At 59.0% G+C, this 16,575-nt stretch overlaps 1 protein-coding gene across 1 annotated transcript in view; it reads right to left on the bottom strand.

The window, feature by feature from the left end:
• The window catches only part of KIAA0930 (KIAA0930 ortholog), a 36,702-nt gene extending 20,656 nt beyond the window's left edge, over positions 1-16,046 (bottom strand). Inside the window, exon 1 of the mRNA XM_036278226.1 lies at positions 15,983-16,046. Coding sequence (XP_036134119.1) covers positions 15,983-16,046 — 64 coding nt within the window. The remainder of the gene's footprint in view (positions 1-15,982) is intronic.
• Positions 16,047-16,575: the final 529 nt, after the last annotated feature.

The following is a 16,575-nucleotide window of genomic DNA, read 5'->3' as shown; positions in this document are numbered from 1 at the left end:
GCCCTGTCCCGTCCATACTGTCCCAGCTTCCTACTGGGCCCCTCGCTGGACCAGTGCTTGTCCCTGTCCTGCACAAAACCTCCTGGGCTCACTCTCTCCACTCAGGCTGTTCACTCAAACATCTGCCTTCTGAGGGAGGCCTTCCCACACCACCCTCCTGAACACGGCACAGCCCACGCACCCTCCCGCCCACCTCCGGCTTTACCTTCCTCCATCGCCGGGTCACTATATGCCACCGAACGCGCTCAACACCTCCTGTTCGCTTTGTCCTTCCCTGGCGCCGGGGCCAGCAAACCTTCCGTTACGTTCCGACTGGAGAACACTCCGGGGTCCGCACCCCACGCGGTCCCATCTCCCCTGCAGCGGCGGCCGCAGTGCTACACGAGGGGCCGGGCAGGCCGCGCTCCGGGACAGGCTTGTGTACAAACACAGCAGCAGGTGGGAGCCGGCCCGGCCAGTCTGCCAACACCTGTCCCTCGAGAATGGAGCTATTTTAACAGACAGCACGGAAGCTCCTGGAAGGTCTATTTCCCGCTCTGGTTGTTTGGTTCGATGCTGTACGCTCAGTTCCTAGACCTGTTTGAGCCCAGGAGACGGCGAATGTTGGCTGAGCGGATGATGAACTACCCGATTAGGGAAAGGGAGGCGGTGGGGTCCTCACTCGGCAGACCAATGGGACAGAGTGGAAAGACAGAGTGGAAAGACAGAGTGGACTGAAACGGTGGTTTGTATAAAGACGCACTTCGAATCAGTGAGATGAAAATGGTCCTCTGACAATGGGTCTCGGGACAACTGTCCAGCTGAGGAAAAAGAGAAGGCTGAGCCCCTGCTCAGGCCAAAATCAATTCCAAGAAGATCTAAACTTTTCAATGTTATAACTAAAACCACAAAAAGATAAAAATAAACCACGAGTTAATATTTTTATTCTCTCAGCGAGAAAAGCCTTTCTAAGCCAAACACAAAAACTGTCAAAGAAAAGAATGACAAACCACATAAAAAATGTCTATAGAGCCCGGCCGGTGTGGCTGCGTGGATGGAGTATCGTCCCGTGGACTGAGGTCCTGGTTGGATTCCCGGTCAGGGCACATGCCTGGCTTGTGGGCTGGATCTCCAGTAGGGGGCGTGCAGGGGGCGGCCGATCAGTGTTTCTATCCCTCTCTCCCTTCCTCTCTAAAAAAATCAGTAAAAACATTTTAAAAAAATGTTTTAAAAAATGTCTAAAGAGCTCTGGCCGGGTTTGCTCAGTGGTTAGAGCGTCGGTCTGCGGTCCAGAGACCCAGGTTCGGTTTCCGCTGAGGGCACATACCTCGGTTGCAGTTTGTCCCTGGCCTTGGTTGGTCGTGCGGGTGGCGGCCACTCGATGTGTCCCTTTCACATCGATGTTTCTCTCTTTCTCTTCCTCTCTCTCCCCCACTCTATCTAAACAAAAAATGGAAAAATGTCCTCGGGTTAGGATAAAAAAAAAGTCGAAAGAGAAAAGCCCCACACATGTAAACAGAGGGAAAACAAACAGCACCCCGAAAACCACGGGCACTCTCAGGAGGGCGGACTGCCTTACCAAGCAGTGAGTGGCACAAGATGCCCAAGAAAACCCAACGGAATGAAAGCAAAGGGAGATGCCGACAGCTCTCAAAACAGGGGAAGAGGCCTGGCCGGTTTGGCTCAGTGGTTAGAGCATCAACCCGAGGACCGAAGAGTTTCGGGTTCGATTCTGGTCAAGGGCACGTACCTCGGTTGAGGTTCGGTCCTCAGGCCTGGCCGAGGTCGTGTGGGAGGTTGATGTGTCTCTCTCACTTCGATGTTTCTCTCTCTCTCTCCCCCTCGCTCCCTTCCCCTCTGTCTGAAAATAAATGAAACAATATCCTCGGGTGAGGATTAAAAAAAAAAAATACATAAAACAGGAAAAGACACTAACGTCATACAATTAGAGAAATGTGAACGAAAACTAGAAAATCCTATTTTTCATCTATCAGAACCCTCCAGGCTGAAGAGGGTGTGCAGGGACCTCTGACGGTGGCAGGTGAACTGACAAGTCCCTATGGAGGGACGCGGGACAACGAAGCCCACAAATGCTTACAGTCTGGCCCAGCCTCACGCCCACGGGTGTGAAGTTAGGTCATCATTACCGCAGGTCTGCAAGGCTGGGGGCGGTGCCGTCAGTCGGGAGAACTGAAGAGGCGAGGACTGGTTCGCAGGATGGGACGCGGTGAGGCTGTCCGCAAGGACATGGCGAGGACACATGAAATCCGCGCACAAGAGCGGAGCGGGACACTGGAGGTGCTTTTTTTATTTTATTTTATTTATTTATCCTCACCCGAGGATATTTTTTTCCATTTATCTTCAGATACAGTGGGAGGGAGGGAGAGAGAGAGAGAGAAACACTGATGTGAGAGAGACACATTGATTGGCTGCCTCCCGCAGGACCCTGACTGGGGACCGAACCGCAACCGAGGTACGTGCCCTTGGCTGGAATCGAACCCGAGACTCTTTGGTCTGCGGGCTGATGCTCTACTGCTGAGCCAAACAGCCAGGGCTACACTGGAGCTTCCTGAGACTGAAGTGAGCCGTCCAGAGTGACGGAGGCCTGTGGGGTGGGAAGCCACAGAGCACACAAGCTGGGCCGCTCGGGTCCATGCCGGCCCAGCCCCAAACCTCTCAAGACGGTGGCCCGACTTGTGAGACGGGGGTGATCATGGGGCCTGCCTCTACCTCGGGCGTTTGAGTTAGTGATGCACTCGGAGTCCCTCGAAGGCACTGGCACCGAACAGGAACCCAGTGTGAGCGAGTGCTGTCACCTCATCACGGCCTCTGCGGAGGCCGGGGACAAAAGGACGCTTGGCCTTTTCACCATGGATCTTCGCATTCCCTCGGAATCTGGTGCCCTGACCATGCTTACCGATCCAAAGAAGTAACAAAAATACCTTGCTAAAATACGTTTTCATTGATTTTTTTAGAGAGAAAGGGAGAGGGATAGAAACATGATGTGAGATACATCATTCGGCTGCCTCCGGCACGCCCCCTACTGGGGATCAAGCCTGAAACCTGGGCGTGTGCCCTGACCAGGAATTGAACTGGGACCTCTCAGTCCAGGGGATGACACTCAGTCCACTGAGCGACACTGGGTGAAAAATATTTCTAATAATAATGCAGTTGCTTGGAAAAATGCTTATGATAGAAAGTTAAAAAAAAAGAAAAAAGAAACAAAAACAGGACAAAAAAAATGTACATAAATACTTAAATGAAGGAAATTGCTTTTTAAAAATGCCTAAAAAGAAAGAGGGAAAGAAGTGAATCAAAATGCACACAGTGGTTAGTGTTCAGAGTAGCGGAATGACAACTTTTCCCCTTTTCAGACATTTGTAGTGATTTATACATGGATTATGCATTTACGTAACACCAAAGGCTTCCCGAGTCCCCGGTACTGTGCTACACACTTTCATTCTTTTTATTTTAAGATTTTTTTCCATTGATTTTTAGAGATAGAAGGGAGAGGGAGAGAAACATCGATGCGAGCGAAACATGGATCTGCTGCCTCCTGTACACTCCCTACCAGCGACTGAGCCTGTAACCAGGGCGTGTGCCCTGCCGGGGGATCGAACCAGCAACCTCCTGGTGCACAGGACAACGCCCAGCCCTCTGAGCCACACCGGCTGGCGTGAGCACTTTCATTCTTGATCTCATTGTTATAATTAGTTGTTTTGTTGTTTTTTTTTAATACTCACCCAAAGACATTTTTTTGCATTTATCTTCAGATAGAGCGGGAGGGAGAGAGGGAGGAAGAGAGAGAGAGAGAGACATCAATGCGAGAGAGGCACATCGACTGGTTGCCACCCGCATGACCCCAACCAGGGCCAGGGACGAACCACAACTGAGGTACGCACCCTTACCGGGAACCAAACCCAGGACTCTCTGGTCCGCGGGCCGACGCTCTAATAGCTGACCCAAACCGGCCAGGGCTATAATTAGTTATTAATATTAATAATAGGAAAAGGGGAGGCCAGACGTAGGCATGGCCATCTGGGCAGCTTCACCAGGAAGCTGCAACTTCACACTCCCTAGGGAACCACAGGTCCATTGCCTGCAGATCACTGGGGGAAGGAACCGAACAAAGGGGGAGATGGGCACATGCACAGTGAAGTCAGGGTGACGTAAGGAAGGTGCTTGCCAGTCAGTCTAACCTGGGAAAAACATTATCAGTTAAGGGGTGGAGCCGCTGCAAGTGTACAAAATCTTATGAGGTTAATCGGTTAAGCAAGCTCCTGGTTGCAGTCGGAGCCAAAGTGCTCTCTCTTGCTCCTGTTTCTCAACTGCTCTGTGATCCGCACGCCCCACGCACTTGCCTGCCACGTGGCCTTAAGCAGCCGCATGGCCCGCGGTTGTGCAGACCCCACACACCACCGTGCAGCTGGGAACACAAGCTGAGCCGGCCAGATGCTGGACTAGACGGTGCTTTAATATGGAGCCGAGACTCTGGGCAGTGGCCTCAATTCCTGCCCTGCTGAACACACGATGGGACTTTTTCCACGCAGGATGGAGGGAAATGCAACTCTGCAAACCCAGGGGTTTAATTCCATGAAAGCAAAGATCACTCATCCTCCTATGCGAGTCTCGGGAAATGCCTTTCCTTGCGACATTGCAAGGACTCCACTTCCACCAGTCACAGGCGGGGACACAGGGCACCTCACCGGGCACCACGCCGATAACCGCCATCTGTGAAGCAGGTCTGTTCACCCAAGAGAACACCAGTTGCCCCAAGGCACACAGCTGGCTGGGCTGGGCTGGTACCAAAACCCCTTCACCCACCTCGCTCAACCTGGGCACACATCTCCAAGTGCCACTGTTGGAGGAGGGTGCTCATTGCTGGGGTGGGGTGGCGTGAGCAGGGGCAGCATCTAGCACGTCCCTGCCCCCTGGAGCGTGTGTTGGGGGGACAAGATTTATTAGCAAGTAGCAGCTAAGGACAGCTGCCTCGGCAATGGCCAGGTGTGTACCCTGAGCTCGCATGGATGTCGGGGAGTCAGGGAGGCTCCCCTGAGGGCCCATAACTAGCAGTGAAGTGGGAAAGGAGGGCACAGCTCTCCAGGCCCCGCGGTGGGGACGCCAGCGAGGCGAGGACAGGACGACAGGCCCAGGACGCTGAACAGCCAGAGCTGGAGCCAGACTGACCTCACAGTCCCCTCAATGGGCTGGGGACCCCTGAAGGGTTTGCTGGGGACAAGGCTGGGGGAAGTCTCTCTGGAGTGGGCAGAAAGGACGGGAGGAGCTGTGACCTACAGAAAGTAGATGCCCGACGCCCACCCCCAGGCCATCGGAACAAGGGCCTGGCAAGGTGCCCCCCGAGAGCGCGCCTGGCTCAGCAGCAGCCTCTGCTCAGCGCCCCCGCCCCAAGTCGGGGGTCAAGTGTCCTCTTTGGAGAGCATCCAAGGCAGCGTTGGCCACTTCCCCGCCGTTCCCTGCCCGGCAGCCAGGGCCAGTGAATAGGCCTCTGTGGCCCCTCAATGGGCCTTTCAACCCAGGCCTCCCAGTGCCCTTTGCTGGCGAAGACCCTCCCTCGGGGCACAAGAGACAAAGAAGCTGCCCAGGGAGGCCAGGGCCGTCCTGCCGAGGCACGAGGCCGAAGTGCTGGTCAGACGGGTCCCCATGTGAGCAATCCCACGGAGTGGCGGCCTCTGCGCTAGCCTCGGGCGGGCAGCGTGGGTTTCAATGATGCAAAGCGGCCTGCCCGGGGCCAGCCAACACCCCGCCCATTCCCGGGCTCCTTCCACAGGTCCAGCCTCTCCACACAGCCCCCTGAAGTTCGAGGTGTGGACCCCATACCCCAGCCCCTGGCCTTCCTCCCTGACCAAACGCTCAGGCCGAGCCCAGACTGACCGGCCTGTGACAGCGGCTCAGCCGTCACCGCCAGGGGGTCAGTTCCCCACCCACCTGCCCCAACACGGGCCTCCCCGACTCCTGTGCTCCCCGCACCCCAGCACCCCAGCACCTGACCCCTCTAGTTCTGGGCAGCCACCTGAGCTGCTTGACCTCCTCTGACCTTCACCAAGATCCTGTGAGATAAAATCACTACCTTCATTTAACTGAAGAGGAAATTGAGTCTCAGGCTTGAGTCACCCGTGTGATGTCACACTGACGACGCCCAAGTCAGAGGCAAAGCTGGGCCCAAACCCTATGCAGCCTGTGGCCTCGTCACACTGGTTCCCAACCACCTGACTCGGTGTCCTTCGCTCCCAGGGTGACCTCAGGCCCCGCACAGGGCAGGCCCGCAGCAGGGAGTGGGGACGAGAACACACACGTGACCAGCTCCAGCTTGCTCAGGGGCACCAGCAGCTGCGACCCCCCACCGCGCGGCCAGGACCTGTTCGCAGCCCTCCCGTCCCGGTGCACGCCGGGGAGGCCCAGGGCTGTCCCAGCCCGCAGAGCACACCTGGATCTCCCTGGTAGCCCCTCTCACGGCCCAGGACGCCCGGCCCTTGATCGGGTGACTCAGCAAGATGAGAATGGGCTGGGGCCGGAGTCCAGGTCAGGCTGAGTCAGCACCCACTCTGAGAGCCTGCTCTGTGCCGGCACCGTGTGAGGCCTGGGGTTCAGAGAGGAAGAAACCCTGACCCTGACCTCAAGGCTGCTTTCATGCGGCAGGGCTCCCACCAGACTGGCCCTCGGCCCACAGCCGCCCGAAGCAGCCTCCCCGACTCTGAAACAGCAACGCCTGCAAACCCCTGCAGCCCCCCGGCCCCACAGCAGGTGACGCTGGCTCCCCACCAGCTGATCCCCGATGGCGTCCACCAGGCCAAACAGTGGGTCCACATTCCAATCCCTTCTCCCGAGCCCCGCACCGCTGTGACCCGCTCAAACCCTGAGGTACCAGGGCTCCGGGACAAGCTGCTCCTCCGAGCCATCGCTCAGGTTTCCTCAGACACCCGCACAGGCGCCCCGTCCCAGACAGGAGCTGTGACCCGGCCACCGCCCGCCCCTCCCACCTCCCCCAGTGTCGCAGCCTCTCGCAAGCCTAGGCCGGCGCTGCAGGAGGTGCAGCTCCAGGAGCTCACTGCGCCAGTGAGACTCACCCCGCCAGGACTGGCGTGTGGGTGCACCCACGCTCTCATTTTCGCACGCCTCACTCAGAGCCAGGCTCGGACCCAGCTGGACCACCCCACCCCACTGAGCCCGGCAAAGGGACTGTCTCGCTCGCTGCTGTGCCCCGGCACCTGGCTCCCGCAGGCTCTCCAGCTCAGGCCGACGCCCACTGAGCACCCGCTGTGCCAAGGCGCAAAGCTGGCAGCACGCTGCATGAGACAAGGGCTTCCGGGCAGCTGGGCAGACATGAGGGGCAAGTGGCCCTTCAGTTGTCTTATCTCCAGTGTCACCTAGCACCCTCCCTCTGGAAACTGGACAAACCCAAACACGAACCCACCCCAGAGGCCGTTCTCTCCTTTCCCGTATGAGGAACTGGGGCCCCGGGTTCCCTGGCTCCGCTGCCCTGTCACGCAGTGGCTCAGAAATGCCAGCCCCACGCAGCCCCCTCCGACACGCCCCCCATTCCTCCCGCTTCTAAGAACTTCACTGTGAAAGGCAGGTGCGGGGGAGGCCACACAGACAGAATGCCTCTCCCGGGAGAAACGGATAGGCAGGTGGAGAATGGACAGGATACAGCCATGCGTGCAGGACACCTGGGTCCCAAACCTGCGCTGGGACCTTGAACTAAAGCCTCAACCTCTCTGAGTCTCGTCTTCACCTGCCAACAGGGGTACCCCCTTGGCCACAGGGTGGCCATGGGAAGCACACAATCCCAGGCAGCAACCCTCTGGCTCCAACCCCGCTCGGGAGAGCAGCAGCCGCCCTGGACCTCAGGGAAGGCGCCGGGCAGAGCCCTGGCTGCGGACTGCCGCACTCTGCACCCCGGACAGCACGCAACTCTGCAACTTTCACAGGCCTGTGAGCATCCCAGGAGCTGAGCATCAGCCAACGAGCCTGCTGGGGCTGGGGGGCAGCTCCCCTCCTCCCAGGGTCAGGAGGAATCTGGGATCCCGGGCCCCACCTCCCTGGCGGGTGGCGCAGTCTCCGGATCACCTGAGTGGCACCAGCCATCACAGACAAACTGGATCAGTAAGACAGACCTGGACAGGCTGGAGGGCGGCGAGCGTGACCCTACAGCCCCGAGTGTGACACTAGCTCTGGGTGGCGGGAGGACAAGGTTCTTATTTCACCCTTGGGAGGGGGCTGATTCTTCTATTTCTGCTTCCCCGCTTCCTTCCCGCCGTCCCTGAGCTGGAGAGCGGCCAGGCAAGCACTCTGCGGACGGGGTCCCTCCCTCACACCCCGTAACGCAGGCTTTTCACAACGTACTTCGCGTTCTGCTCTTCCGCCTCCTCTGTCATGAGAAGTGCCCCAAATAGAAATAGTGTTTTTCAAGCCTCAATGCACATCCCAAAGCAAAGGATTTTTAATATTCAAGATAAACAGTAACAGCACCTCCATCTATAAGACAAAAAAAACTGAGCCCTGGCCGTTGTGGCTCCGTTGGTTGGAGTGTGGTCCCATCCACTAACAGGTCACAGGTTGTGCGTTCCAACCCCGGTCAGGGTGTGTGTGGGTGGCAACCAATCAATTCTCTCTCTCTCTCTCTCTCTCTCTCTCTCTCTCTCAAATCAATAAAAGCATGTCCTTGGATGAAGATGAAAAAAAATATATATTAAGCCCCCTTCTCCCTTTGCCAACAGACATTTCTTAAGTACTCACTGATCATCCAAAGAAAGCAAAAAATATATACTCTTTTAAATATAAAATCAAGCTAGCTGGGTGTCTGTCTTGGGTGCTATCAGATACCAGACCCCCTTCTAAGAAAGGGGGGCGTCCCTCCTAAACTGATGCTTCCCTCGCCCCAGCCAGGTGCAAAGGGTCCTTCCTGAGAGGGTGGCCTCCAGCCCCAGGGGCTCCGACCCCTCGCCTCCAAGCCCACCAGCAACACCCCAGCCCCCCTCTGCGGCCAGCGGGCCCCCGCAGGGATGTGCAGGAGCGCCCCTCCCCTCCACACTCCCTGGCTCGGGTCCTGCACCTGGAAATGAGGAAACCCAGCCTGGGCCTCGGGCTCCTCACCTGTCTGTCTGTACAGGGGCTACAGGTGGGAGGCCCTATCAGCATGCTGGCTCTTGTGCTCGGTCTCCGTCAGGTGTCTCTGAGCCTCACCTACCTGCTGTACAGCAAAGGGTTAGGCTGGCTGAATTCCGGATCCTTCCTGTCCATCCCAGCTCCCCAGGGCAGGCTGTGACCCAGAGGACATTCTGCTGCTTGAGCCAAAGCCAAGAGACAGGGAGAGACCTCGGGTCCCCTGACCACGGGAGGGGCCAGCCAGTCAGGCAGAGAAAGCCTCTCAGAATCAGGTCTGCTCCCAGCACGCCGGGCCAGGCCCCGTGCCTGCTCCCCAGCCACACCGGCCCCGAGTGGGAAGAGCCAGGCCCAGGCTTGCCACTCACTCGGCCCGGCAGCCTGGCACACTGGACCCGGGGACCCGGGAGGCCAGGCATCCCCAGGCCGAGAAGTGAGGGGCGACGAGGACCGGAAGGGAGCAGCAGCAGCGGACCGTGGGGACACGCAGGCCAGTGGGCTCTAGGCCTCCCTGTCCTGGGCTGTGGAACGAAGGGGCCTGTTTCCTGCAGCTCGTCCTCACCTTCTGCCACTCACTCTTCTTCCTGCTCTGTACCCACTGCTGAAACAGTTCCTGAGGGGGGCACACCTCTCCACACCCACCACATCCACCCCGGGGCCCAGCACTCCCTCGGGGGACAGACAGCAGCCTCTACGAAAGGCCTCCCAGGTCGCTAAGGAAATCATCCAAGCGCAGAATCCCTCGCACAAAGAAAGAGGTTTGTTGCGAGCCAGTCATAATAGTGAAAAACTGGCCCGGCCGGTGTGGCTCAGGGGTTGAGCATCAACCCTGCACCAAGAGGTCGCCGGTTCGATTCCCGGTCAGGGCACATGCCCAGGTTGTGGGCCCGATCCCCAGTCGGGGGCATGCAGGAGGCGGCCAGTCGATATTCTCTTTCATCAATGTTTCTCTCTCTCCCTCTACAATCAATAAAGAAAAATAAATAAATAAAAAATAGTGAAAACTGGATCAAGGTGTTTCCCACAGATGAGCCCCATTCAGGAACTTACGGCACATCCACTCAACCATCTCGTAGTCCTCTAAATAATGTGGAAAGCATGAACTACATGAAAATGTCTCAGGAATGTTAAGTAAGGATGGGTAAGGATGGTAGAGAATACCAAGTATTCTTTAAAGACTGAAAAGCAAGACTTTGCAAAGTTAATAGTGAGTCTCTGGGTGATTGGAACTATGAGTAATTTTTTTTCCCATTTCTTATATTTTCCAGTTTCTATTACGTGCATGTAACATTTTTTACTGGAAAAAATTGGGGGGTTTTGAGGCCGTTTTTCACAGGTGGCTCACAGCTGGGCTGCACTCAGGAGCCCACCCTGCCGGGGAGGGAGGCGAGTATGCGCGCGGGCAGCAAGCCGGCCACACGTGGCTTGCCCACGGCCACAGAGCAGGCCTGCAGGCCGCCTGGTGGAGAGGGGTACCCTCCCTGCGGCTGTGACCCTCGGTTTCTTTGTTGTTGTTTATCCTCACCTGAGGACACTTTTGCATTTATCTTCAAACAGAGCGGGAGGGAGAGAAGGAGAAAGAGAGAGAGAGAAACATCGATGAGAGAGACACACTGAGTGGCTGCCACCCACATGACCCCAACCGGGGCGGGGACAAACCACAACCGAGGTCCGTGCCCTTAACAGGAACCGAACCCAGGTCTCTCTGGTCCGCGGGCCGACGCTCTAACGGCTGAGCCAGACCAGCCAGGGCCCTCAGTTCCTTTAAGGTGTGAGCTCCAAAGTCCTCAGCTTTCCCTGGACGGACGCAGAGTCCCTGCCGGGGCGGGAACCACACTGGCAGAAAGAGGCTGGAACCCACAGGCCTTAAAAATAGGCCTAGGAGAGGGGAGAAGTGGGGGGCGGGAAGAGATAAACCAAAGAACTTATGTGCACACATGCATCCCGGGACTCGATGGCGAGGAGAAGGCGGGGGTGGGACTGGGGGGCTGGGAGGAGGGAGTCAGTGGAGGGAAAAAGGAAGAACAGCTGTAATACTTTCAAAAGTAAAGATAAATTAAAAAAAAAAGGGCCCAGGAAGCGAAAGAGGCACAGCTACCCGCCCGGACGGTCTCACTTCCTCTCCAGCCCAGAACCAGCTCTGCCGGCCTGAGGTGCAGGGCCCGGGGCCCCGGGGGCCAGGACACTGTCCCAGCGCCTGCAGAGCAGCTGGAGCCCCGCGCGAGTCCAGCCCCAGTTCCGATGTGGGCACGGGCCGCGTCCTGCACCCTCTGTGCCGACAACAGCGCACGGCACCCTGCGCCCCCGTGTCTCACCTGCTCTTCCTGCTGCCGCTCCTGTGCCTGTCACTTCTCACCCCTGCTGCAGACTTCGCTGTGTCCACTTTACAGTGAGGACACAGCGGCCCTGAAGGGTGGCGTCTCTGGGCTCCACATCTCCCCTTCCAGCCACATGTCCCATTCACATCCCACCCAGCAGCACTGCACCCCGCAAAACAAGGTCCAGGCGGAGGGCGCCCAGGCCGAGGGTGTGCGGCCCTCTTCCCAGCTCACACGGTGGTGGCGGGTGCCTGGCACGCGGAGGTGTTCAGCACACAGGAGAGGTTCACGGGAAGGCAATATCCCCCTTCATTCCTTCTGGCTCATTCCAAGAACTCTCTGCAAAATGGTGATTCGAATCTGACAGGCCTCAGCCGGAATCTCATGGCCCCCACAGTGCTGCCACCTCCCGGCCACCTGACCTTGGGCGAGTCACTTTCCTCCCTGAAGCTTGGTTTGCTCGTGTGCAGAATGGGCGATGACAGAGCCCTCCTGTTCGGGAGAACTGCCCACGTGGGAGAACACTGCAGGTCAGTGCGGCTGGCCCACGAAGGGGCGGTGTCCCCCGTGCTCACAGCCTCTCGCGTACAGGCCGCCCCTCGAGTCAAGCACCCGACAAGCCCCTGAAGGTCTCAGCCGGGCATTCAGGACCCCAACCGCCTTGCAAGCCGCACTGGCCCCTCCTCCACCCGGAACGTGCTATCCTGCCTCAGACCTCTCCAAGGCCCACACTGCACACCTCTCCCCACCCCATCAGCCTCGGTGGCTCCTTCCCTGTACGCCCACGGGCACACACTCTCACACAACGTGGGCCCTTCCCCGGTCCACCTGGTGCCAGGCAGCTGTGCACACCGGAGGCCAGGTGTGGGCGGGACTCACCTCTCAGATACTTACAAGCCATGGGACAGGAGGCGTGTCACTTCCTCTCCCCCAGGCTCCTCATCAGGACAGAGGAGAGTACAGTGATGCCTAACTTACAGGGTTATTTTGAGGATAAGAGGAAATAGGGAACATAAAACATGCCCTTTGCCCGCAGCATCACAGACAGAGGATTCCCTACGCTAAGAACAGGAGGTGACAGGCCAGCAGAGCTCACCCCAGGCAGGGCCCCAAGACAACCAGCATGATGGAGGCCCTCCCCACACAGCACCTCTCCAAGACTCACACGACTCACCCCAGGTCCTGCGGCCAGGTCCTGTCCACCAGGCCGGACCCACTGCCGGTGTCACGCTTCCCCTGTTGTTAGGGAGCCGGCCACACAGCACGCTTGGGCTGACGTCCAGGGCCCATGAGAAGGCCCAAGCCCCAGAAGAAGTGTCAGGCTATATCCACCTTTGGTCCAGATGTCTGCATGGCACATCTGGGCACTGGACCCCCCCGTGCTTCCCCGCGCAGACTCTGGAGGCCACAGACGCTACCTCAGCCAGCTTAGCCTGGTTCATCTGCTGCCCAGAATCACAAGCAGCCTCCTACGGACAAAACACCCAGATCCTGCTGAGGGCGGCCACAGCCCTGGCTGCTTCCAGCAGGGTTTCACTCCAGCTAAGTCACCTGTGCCCTCCCACCAGGCAGGGGTCAGGGCCAACCCCCCCCCTCCCCACCTCCCGTACGGAGCAAGTGCTCAAAGATGCTTCCACGGCAGAGGCCGCAGCAAAGATTCAAGTCAGGTTTAGATCTACAAGGTGCCTTTCATCACAACAGCCAACTGGCGATCCCTGCAGGGGGGCGGTCGCTTCCTCCCAGCTCAGAGACATACACTGTGACTCAGAAATGACAACAGCATGTCCAGGATCGAGCATCTCCACCAGAGCCTCCCTGACACTTTCCAAACAACCTCAGACAACATGGCACAGCTGTGAATAGCCTAAGCTTTAGTTAAACATCAACAAAAGTCCGGGAGACTTCGATTAATTCCTAAACGTAACAGGTTGTCGCAGCTGTAAAGTGGAGGTGAGAGGGTTTCCTGCGCCACCAAATGTGCAAGTGCTTTGGGGCCGCACTCTGGCTTCCCGCCTGGTGCTCCGGCCAGCCCATGGGTCCTGACTGCTTTGGGCATGAGGTCCTTACTAAGCTTGCCCCTTTATGAACATCCCATTTCTCTTCCGCAAAATGAGAGACGGGAACAGGAGCCCTTCTAGGGGACTAGGGTTCCATTCTCCTTGGCCATCCATACCCTCATTTCCCAGTCCAGAAATTAATTCACTCATTTGTTTGCTAAACGTTTACTGGGCGCCTGTCCTGCACACGCCTGTGCTGCGCATGGAGGAGACTCAGACTGGACAATGTCCCGCAGGGGTCCCTTGCTAACTAGGGAGCACAGAGCATTACGACGCCACAATCATCCTGATCGTCCAGCGGACACGTCCCTAGTACACTGGGCATGGGCAGCGGGACAGGGAGTGGAGGAAGGGTGCCTGGGGACCGCGCTGAGGCTGAGGCTTGAGGGGAGACCTCCAGGTGTTTGCAGGGCAGGTGAGTGGGGGTGGCCTTCCAGGAGGGGAAATGGCAGGCATGACCGTGCAGAGCATCCGAGCAGGCAGGGACTGAGTTCAGGGGGCTACGAAGCAGGGTGAGGGGTGAGACAGGGAGGCCTGTGCGTGAGAAGCCTGGAGGGAGGGGAGGAAACACAGATAGCGTGGCCACCAGGCTCTGCCCTCGGCCCACTACTAGGGGACAGTTCTCCCCAGATGCAGCACAGTAGGTGCAGCAAGGCCTGGCGGGCACACTGGGGGTGGAGGGAATGTGGCAGGCTCTGGGGTCACACTGACCAAGGGTCAATCCCAGTTGTGCCATAGCCTCACTGCTGTCTCTGGGTAAGTCTCTTGCCTCTCTGAAACTCAGCCACCTGGTCGGTGAAATGGAAATAATATTCCAGTATCAAATTGACAGCACACATAGGGTACCTGGTACATAGTAAGGGCTCACTAAATGCCAGCTACTAGAACAATTATTATTGTCCTTAGGAGATGACCCTCTGGGCTCCTTGCGGCAGGGACTGTCTAATAGGGGAGAGAGATGCTCAGAGGTCAGAGGACAGCAGGAGCACGTGGGGAGGGGCTGCCCAGAGCTGCTGAGCAAAGGGCTGGAGCAGATGGTCCCTCAGACCCCTCCCATTTCAGACAGCCTGTGCCAGGTGACAGGTGGGCCTGCCAGGCTGCTGGCACACAGTAGGTACTCAGTGAGTGTCTGCTGAATGAATTAATGCAGATCTTTCCATTTCTGCTCAAAACTAAGTCATGACACTTTGCAGAAAAGAAACCAGAGAAACCTATGTCCTCAACCCCTCCTCCATCCCCACTTTGTAGGCATCTGCGCCCCCCCCCCCCCCCCAGGACAGCTTCACTCCCAGGGCAGGCTGGGCTGGGACCTTCTCTCTGAGGGGAGTGTCTTAAGCCTGCCTCCTACACAAAGGAGGACTGGAATTTATTTCCTCTCCTCATCCATTCTCCAGGGTGTGGCCTGCTGAGGGGCCTGGGTGGATGGGGGCTGCCATGCCCCTGATGCCTTGTGACTTTAGGATCCATTGGCTCTCTGGGACTCAGTTTCCCCAGTGGTGAATGAAGGGTGAACTGGCAGAATCTCCACAGCTGACATTCCCTTCTCCACAATGCTGTCACCTTCTCAGAAATCCCTGCCCAGACTAGGGATGAGGGTGGGGTGGGGGCGGCAGACACTGAGCTATGAAGTCATTCCCGCATGAAGAAGGGAGGGGTCTTGTCATGGAGAAAATGGCAAACCCGACATTACAGGGGAGGGGGCTCCTCGGCATCAATCCATCAGGAGCATGACCTCACACCCAGCCACGCCGGGAGACCCCACCCACACCTGCAGTCCCAGGCCGGTTCCAACAATGAGGCACTGTCACCCCACCCCACCCCACTGGCACATCTATGACTTAGGGCCTCCTGAGGGCGGAATCACAACCAGAGGGGCAGCAGGACTGCTCCCCCTGCCAAGCAGGTAGGTTCAGGAGACCACAGCCCAACAGGTCCCCAGTTAGAGCCAAGGGTCAGGCGGAACCGGCGGGTGCAGACAGGTGCTGGAAGACAAAGGCTTCAGGAAGCAGGAGACATGGCCCTCCTTGTCAGCTGGGGACAGGGACCAGGGCACACCTGCAGGGAGGGCCGCCCAGAGCCGCGGGGCCCTGGTTCTGCGATGAAGAGCTGAGGGTCCCCCAATCCAGCGCCCACACTCTCTGCAGCGGCACTGAGGCCCCGAGGCCCCGGGGAGGACTTCCTGGAGAAGGAAGGGGCCGGACAGAGCCACGGAAAGGAAGGAGGAAGATGAACAGAGGGAGACACTGAGTGACCCGGGAAACAGAAAGCGACAAGGGGAACTGAGCCTGTGGGCCGCTCTTGGGGCCAACATCGGAGACGGAGACACAGGGACACGGGAAGATGCGGACGCGGGGGCCTGGGGTGCCTGTTGGAAAACATGACACGCAGGGAGCCCCGGAGACACGCGCCCGGACAGAGACACGCGAAGAGACAGAGACACGCACAGGGACGGAGACGCGCGCACCCGGCCCGCCGCCCGGCCTCGCCCCCGGCGGCCCCACTCACCGAGGCCGCAGACCTCGCGGCGCAGGCTGAGCCGGCCGCGCTCCTCGGCGATGGCGCGCAGCATGTGCTGCAGCGAGCGCTCCTCGGCCTCGGCGCTGCCCGCAGGCTCGGCGGCGGCGGCGGGGAGGGCAGCTGACCCGACCCGGAGCCCCGCGGGCGCGGGCGCCGCGGCGCAGGCCCGGCCCGGCGGCCGCGCAGAGGCCATGCCGGGCCCCGGCTCATCGCCCGCGCCGCGCCCGCGGGGGCCCCCGGCGTGCCCCGCCGCCTCCGCCCCGGCGCCGCCCGCCGCGAGCACCAGCGAGGCCACAATCCGCCTTTGTGCGCGTCGCCGCCGCCGCCGCCACCCGCCGAGCCGAGAGTAGCGAGCGCACTCCTGCGCCGCCTCCGCCCCCGAGCCTCCGCGCCGCCGGCCGGCCGCCCGCCCCGCCCTCTCGCCCGCCCGCCCCGCCCCGCCCTCTCGCCCGCCCCGCCCTCTCGCCCCGCCCCAGCTCAGGCCCCGCCCCCAGCTCAGGCCCCGCCCCGCAGCGCCTCCCGTCCACCCTCCGACTCACCTTCGGCTTCCCTGACCCGCCCCTGGTTCTCCAGGCTCCGCC

Source organism: Molossus molossus, unplaced genomic scaffold, assembly GCF_014108415.1.
Source record: "Molossus molossus isolate mMolMol1 unplaced genomic scaffold, mMolMol1.p scaffold_m16_p_26, whole genome shotgun sequence".
NCBI lineage: Eukaryota > Metazoa > Chordata > Mammalia > Chiroptera > Molossidae > Molossus > Molossus molossus.
The sequence above is the reverse complement of the archived record's forward strand: the minus strand, read 5'-3'. Positions and strand labels throughout refer to the sequence as shown.